General features: G+C 38.2%; 1 protein-coding gene across 1 annotated transcript; it reads right to left on the bottom strand.

Annotated features, from left to right (window-relative positions):
* Positions 1–303: 303 nt before the first annotated feature.
* On the bottom strand, positions 304–4008 carry LOC121432168 (uncharacterized protein K02A2.6-like). Its single transcript, XM_041630024.1, has one exon. It carries the CDS (start codon positions 4006–4008, stop codon positions 304–306), a length of 3705 nt encoding a protein of 1234 aa, XP_041485958.1.
* Between the last annotated feature and the right edge of the window lie 3842 nt (positions 4009–7850).

Consider the following 7850-nt stretch of genomic DNA (forward strand, 5'->3'; position numbering starts at 1 on the left):
AATATTTTAACATGCAATATTACAGTTCATATATATTTCATTTTTGCTGTTTGTATGATGCGACAATTCGTTGAACCGGTAGAGACATCTGTTGAGTTGAGTTTTGTGATAGCGATAAATTCAATCCCGTATTGCTGATTAACTTTAACATGCAAATTTATATCATGCACATGCAATCATGCAGTTATCATGGGGTTGTATTAGAGTTCAAACCATTTACAGTTTCAAAGTTATTTTTGAACTCATGTGGCTATTTACAAAACGAAACGCGAAAGTTTTTCTGTTTAGTTCGCTTTCCTCTATTTACAAGTTTAAACGATCTGGCGGTTTAACGACTCGTCCGCTTCTGGTTGTTCGGGATGGTGACGAAGATGCGCGAACATCAGATGCTGGTTCCGCTTCTGCGCTGTCATCTAGCTCGAAGTCATTCTGTGTTGGTAATGGAATAGACTCGGCTTGGTGTCTGGGATCTGGCCTGAGGTGACGTCTGTTTCTGCGACGTATCTCGCCTGTGGCTGTTTCAATTTGGTATGATCTGTTATGATTATTGACAGATTTTATGATACCATGTTGTGACCAGGTATTAGTTTTCATGTCTTGGAGTATCACATGATCTCCAGGTTTTAGCTTTGGCAAGTCATGAGCATGTTTATCGAATCGCTCTTTTTGTTTCACCTTCTGCTCATCCTTTCTTCCCCTCACAGATTTAGTATCAATCTGTTGGTTATTGAGCAAAGTGTCAAGCATGGGAAGGTTTGACCTAATCTGACGATTGTACAGAAGTTCTGCTGGAGATTTTCCGCATGCTATTGGTGAACTTCGATAGACTTGTAAAGCTCTGTGGATATCTTGTCCACTGTGTTGTGACTTCAGTATGAGATTTTTGACAATCTTCACAGCATTTTCTGCGAGGCCATTTGATTGTGGATAATGTGGACTCGATGTGGTATGGTGAAAATCCCATTCTTTTGCAAAGCTTTTGAATTCTTGGCTTGCAAATTGAGGACCATTATCCGACATCAGTTCACATGGTGTACCATGACGAGCAAATATTGCTTTCATGTGATTAATCACGGCCTTGCTTGTAGTTGAAGTCAAAGTACATACTTCAATGAATTGTGAGTAGTAGTCAACGACGACCATATATTCTCTTTTGTTCAAAGTGAATAGATCTACGGCAATTTTTTCCCAAGGACGATTTGGCACGGCATGTGGATTTAGGCTTTCAGCCTGTTGTTTTGGTTTGTACATTAGGCATGAAGTACAATTTTGGACCATTTCAGTGATGTCTGCATTGATTCTTGGCCAATATATTACTTCCCTAGCACGTTTCTTACATTTCTCAATGCCTAAGTGACCTTCGTGTACTTGGTTTAGTATGTATCGTCTCATGGAAGTTGGAATTACTATTTTAGAACCTTTGAATATGATTCCATCTGCTTCAGAGAGTTCACTTCGAATGTTCCAGTACTGTTTTATTCTAGCTGGACATTGTTGCTTACTTTCTGGCCAACCATTTCTGATGGTGGCTAGCAACTCTTGAAGCTCTACATCTTTTTTGGTCTCTTCAACAATTTCTTGTCTTTTGTTTGATGTTACTGGCATTGCTTGTACTATCATATCTACATAGACTCTGATATCTTCTTCAGTTTCAACATTCAATTCTGCTTTTGGATCTACTGCTCGTGACAGTGTATCGGCAGTGAACATGTACTTTCCAGGTGTATATGACACTTTGAGATCATATCTCTGTACTCTGATTAGTAATCTTTGAATGCGTAAAGGACAATCTGCCAATGACTTAACAAACAATGGGATAAGTGGCTTGTGATCTGTTTCAACTTCTATCTTTTGACCATAGATATATTGATGAAATTTTTCACATCCGTAAGTGATAGCTAAGAGTTCTTTTTCTATCTGAGCGTAACGTGTTTCTGCATCAGTCATAGCTCTTGATGCGTAAGCTATTGGATGCCAATTTTGTTCATGTTGTTGTAGGAGAACTGCTCCTAGTCCATTTTTTGAAGCATCAGCTGATATCTTTGTGGGTTTTGTGCAGTCATAGAAATGAAGCACTGGTTGACTCATTAGAGCTTCTTTCAGTTCGCCCCATGCTTTTTCTTGTTCATTTTCCCACATCCACTCTACTTTCTTGTCAAGCAAAATACGTAGAGGTGCTGACCTTGTTGATAGGTTTGGAATGAATTTTGCTTGGTAGTTTATCATCCCCAAGAACCTTTGTATGTCCTGTTTACAGGTTGGTCTTGCCATGTTTCTGATGGCAGCCACCTTTTTAGGATCTGGTCTGACTCCATCTTGGCTGATCAAGTCACCAATGAAAGTCATCTGGTTCACATTGAACTCACACTTGTCTCGATTGAGTTTCAGGTTTGATTTTTGTGCGATGTCTAGAACTTTTCTCAGACGATCGTCATGCTCTTCTTGAGTGCTTCCCCATACCACTATGTCATCCATCATGGTATTGACACCAGGTATATCTACGAACAAGTTATGTATTATCTTGTGAAATACTTCAGGAGCACTGCAGATACCAAAAGGTAGTCTCAAGAATCTATATCTTCCGTACGGAGTGATAAATGTACAAAGCTTGGAACTATCTTCATCTAGTTGGATTTGCCAAAAACCACTTGATGCATCTAATTTACTGAAATACTTGGCTCCAGCAAACTGAGAGGTTATTTCAGCTCTAGAAGGCAATTTATAGTGTTCTCGTTTGATTGCTCGATTAAGATCACGTGGATCTAGACAGACTCTGAGTTGACCATTCTTTTTCTTGACTACAACAAGAGAAGACACCCAATCTGTCGGTTCATCAACCTGTTTGATTACATTCATGTTTTCCATCTTATCTAGTTCCTCTTTTAGTTTCTTTTGGAGTGGAAATGGAACTTTGCGACATGCATGTTGAACTGGTTGTGCATTGTCTTTCAATGTAATGTGATGTTTGCCTGGAAGACATCCTAATCCTACAAATACATTGTCATAATCTTGCACTACAGTTTTGCCTGTTTTTATCTCTGTTTGTTTATCAACATGATAGACGCGTTTTACTAGATACAAGTCTTCACTCGTTCTGAGACCTAGCAATGGTTGACGATTTCCAGGAATGATGAAACATTGAACACTGTGTTTAACTCCTTTGTACTCCATTTGGACATAACAACGACCTTTTACTGGAATGTTAGTCTCATAGTAACCTGTTAACTTCACTTTGGCTTTTTGTAGTTTTGGTTTTGGTTTCAATTTGTGATAGATTGTTTCAGGGAGAGTGTTAGCCTGAGCTCCAGTATCTATCTTGAACTCAACTAGCTCATTATTGACTCTCAAATTGACTTTCCACTCTTCCTTTGATTCATGTTCCTGTGAATCAACTGAACAAATCATGAAACCATCTGAATCTACCTTCAAGTGTTGCAATTCATTGACTTTTGCTACTGGGGTACGACAACACTTAGCAAAATGATTTTGCTTACCGCACTTTTTACATGTTTTACCTTGTGCAGGACATTTTTCTTTGGTATGTCTATTACCACATCTTGTACATGTTTTATTGTTAGTACGATCTTGAGGCTTTGTTTGTCTTGTTTGGTTTGACTTTTTACCAGAAGATTTCTTATTCTTGCTGAGAGAATCAACCGGAATTGAGGCATTTTCCCCGGTGGAACTCAACGCTTGGGCCTGCGTTCGAGTTTGTTCAGCAACCCGACAAACTTGCAACGTTTTATCCAATGTGAGATCATCTAGCCTCAACAAATGCTCTCTTAGACCATCATCTAAGATACCACAGATAATTCTGTCCCGTATAAGACTCTCTTTCAACGAAGAAAACTCACACGACTGTGCACGACTTCGCAATTCAGTTGCATACTGATCAACACTCTCATGCTCTAATTGTGATCTTGTGAAAAATCTATGTCTCTCATACGTTAGATTACGTTTTGGCATGCAATATTCCTCAAATTTGTCCAACACTTTCTCAAGCTTCATGCTCTCATCCTCGGCAAATACAAATGTATTATACAATTCCAAGGCAGCATCACCAATTACGTGTAGAAGCATTGATGTTTGTGACTTGTCATCTTTTTCTGACATTCCTGAGGCAACATTGTATAGAGTGAATTTTTGTTTAAATCTTTTCCAATTCTCGGAAATATTTCCCTTTAAGTCAAGTGGAGGAGGTTGACTTAGATTTGTCATGTTGTCTGTTGTTATCTTTGTTTCTGTGTATCGTTAATGTTAGTAACTTTGTCTTACTTTTTAGTTTAGTAACTTTAACATACCAATATCACTTGTGCATATACTCATGAACAGTATAATAATTAGCAAGTATTTGTATCTTTCCAACAATTATGTTTGCTCAATTATTACTACTCTCACTGAGATAGAATGTTCATGTCCCATAAACGTCACGCTAACTGTCCGTCATACTGAAATTTGGCCAGGCACATTCATGCACTCCAAATCCATACAACGACATAGCCAACTACTATGGACATAACATCACACATACAGCAATGGTCATTCACTGATACACATGAATACAATAAGCTCTTTGTCTTTCACCATCTCTCTCCTCACGGGGGTTAGGGAGAAAATGGAATGAACTGGCCTGATTTCAATGATTCCTCCATCTCAAAGCTCGGTGGGTTACTCAGCATAATAATGCAGGATCTGACACCATGGTTGGAACCACTTCTGACACCATGGTTGGAACTTAGGTTATATAAATCAAAAGTCCAGTAGGCAGTTCTTTAAACGTATATACAACAGACATTTATTAGTTGAGATGCAACAACAATGATCACTACTGCGTCATCTTGGTAGCAGCCATAACTTTCTCTATGCAAGTAGTCACGTGTAATAACAAAGTATAGTCTACGCTTGCAGACCTTTATCAGTTATCACCACACATTGATTGAATGATTGATTGATTTATTGATTGATGATTGATTGATTGCATGTTTGATTGTTTTGTAGATGACTTCTGATGGGAGAATAGTTATCCTCTAACCTTTTCGCTGCTAAGAAAACTCAAATACACTACGTTGTTTAATCATGTTAATGGTCTGCCTCTTCATCTTCGTTTCAAAATATTGCTTGGATTCTATTTCTTTAGAAGAGAAAACTACACAAGGACTTTAAGAAAGATAAGGAAAGTGGAAATGGATGAAAGAAATACGAGAGAAAGAGAAAGAAAAATCAATGGAACATTATTATGAATGATAAAGAATAACAAATTGTTATTTTATGTTTTTTTTTACATCCCACTTCGTTGGATAAAGAATAGATACCCAAAAGGCTATAATGCATTTGTCGATAGATGGCTCTATTTCAAAAAGATTTCAATTTATCATTGGCCAGTGCAGAAACCTCAAACTTGGTGATTTTCAACGAAAATCATCAAAATGAATAGTTAAAATATCTGACATGTGTGGATGGGTTTGTGGGTAGAGGGCGGGGGGGGGGGGGGGGGTGTATAGTGATCTTATCTTCCATAAAATCTCATTGTTCTTGTTTTTCAATAGGCACACATATAGTCTGCTGGGTAAACCCTTCACTCGAAACAAGGGTCTGAATGTGCAGCCTACTCATGCCTTGTGTACTGAAGGCTCTCTCTCTCGCTGTATTGGAACAGCAAGTTTTGTATGTGCTAGTCTTCGCGAGGAGGCACACTTGCTGTGCCTGCAGACTAAGGCACACACGTACTGAGAGGGACTAGAATTGAAATGCAATGCCGTGAAGTCATAATGGCTATCTCATTACTTATTCACTTGAAATAAAGTTATTTTTCTTGCTTTCTTGGCTGGTGCTTGACTAATGAACTGTAATAACCAACAATCTCATGCAGTGAAGTTAAATGAATGAATGAATTCTTTATCCAATGCAATGATAATAACAATTTTACAAGTTTACCACAAATCATTATGTATGAAAGAAAAACACATAGAAAAGCATGCAAGGATAATAGGAACCAGAAAATAGCATGAATGCTAGTCGGTATGCTAGCCAAATCTGGCCCCTTGTACATGTTGTAGTATAGGCATATAAAAATAAGTGTTTCTTAAAGGGATGGTCCGGGCTGAAAATATTTATATCTTAATACAGCAAAATGCCGAAAATTTCATCGGATAACAAATAATAAAGTTATAAAAGTTTAATGTTTAGCAATATTTTGTGAAATCAGTCGTCATGAATATTCATTAGGTGGGATGATGATGTCACATCCCCACTTTCCGTTTTCTCATGTTATTACTTAAAATCATATTTTTTTCATTATTTCATACTTGTGTGAATAATATGTCTCCCTTATAATGAAATAAGTTGCAGCAATAAATAGCTAATGCACTAAATAAGTTGTCAATCCAATTTTTCTAGTTCTTGGAGAAAAAAAATCGAATAAATCTAATTTCATATGATAAAAAACAAAAGATTAAGTGGGGATGTGACATCATCAGCCCACCTATAATTAATATTCATGACGACCGTTTTTACAAATATTGCTAAACTTATACAATAACTTCATTCGGTAGATATTCCACGTGTTGGAGTAATATTAAGAGAAACACGGTTGAAACTTTCATGCCTTAATCCAACAAAATTGGATTAAAACATGTTAGGACCTATTTGGATTAAAGCATGTTATTTGTTATCCGATTCTGATGAAATTTTCGGTGAATATTGCTCAGTGAATTCTACTCTATTTATTAAGCTATAAATACATTCTGCCCGGACCATCCCTTTAACTGGTTAGTTAAGAACGGAAAATCGTGTATATTCTGTAATACATATAATCAATGCCTACATAACAATTTGACCAAAACTAACCCTAGTATTTACATAATGAAAGATAACAAAATTCCCATAATTATAGATGATAACAAAAATCAGTTTTCCAACAGATGTTCAACAACAGATTTACGAAAACTTGACATTGACTTTGAATAATTAAGTTTATGACATAAACTTATCTTAGGCCTAGGCCTATAGTAGTATAGACCCTACTCCTTTGGTGTTAAAAAGTGAACATGACACAAATTAATTATCTCTGGCTTCACATCAGTTACCAAAGTTCAACCCCTACCATATTCTAGTTCTGTCAATCTGAGGTGCCAATAATATAGACCCTGGAAGGAGCAACGGTGCCCCTGACCCACCGATAATCTTCCCCTTTGTTCTCACTAAAATCAAGATAAAGTTCTCAAAATTATTGTGCTCGGCCGACTTAGACCCCACCCCCCCCCCTCCCCCCGGCTCTACAAAAGGGGGAAAGATCCTAGTTAAAGGCCTGGGCATGGAATAACGGTTGAAAAAAAAATCATATGTGAATGTTTGGTAACTCTGAATTGTAGCCTGGGCACTTACACATTCGTAATTCCGAAGCTTCGTTATTCTGAAGGTTCGGATATTCCGAAGGTTCGTTAATCCGAAAGCGAAATAAGGTTCGTTGTTCCGAAGGTTCGTTAATCCGAAAACGAAATGAGGTTCGTTGTTCCGAAGGTTCGTTTATCCGAAAACGAAATGAGGTTCGTAATTGTTCATTTCGTTTTCGGACTAACGAACCTTCGGAATTACGAACCTCATCCGCACCACAAAAAAAATCGTTTCTAGGACCCCTGCATGGAAAACCCCCAAACAATAACAAACGAACGAGCAGCGCTCCCGCTGCGCTGCCCCAGCTGGCCTGGCGAGTTGCTTCAGGTAAAGATAAAAGTCGGGAGCGTAATGGTACCTGGGACGGCCACAAAAAAGGGCGGCCCTGGGATCGGACTCGCGAGCTCGGTAGGTCGGGGGCCGGGGGGGGGGGGGGGGGGTCGCAGTGGAAAATTGGC

This window comes from Lytechinus variegatus, chromosome 18, assembly GCF_018143015.1.
Source record: "Lytechinus variegatus isolate NC3 chromosome 18, Lvar_3.0, whole genome shotgun sequence".
In the NCBI taxonomy this organism is placed as follows: domain Eukaryota; kingdom Metazoa; phylum Echinodermata; class Echinoidea; order Temnopleuroida; family Toxopneustidae; genus Lytechinus; species Lytechinus variegatus.

Coding starts and splice junctions, on each gene's coding strand:
- LOC121432168 (XM_041630024.1), bottom strand. CDS start 4,008: ATGAAGCTTGAGAAAGTGTTGGACAAATTTGAGGAATATTGCATGCCA.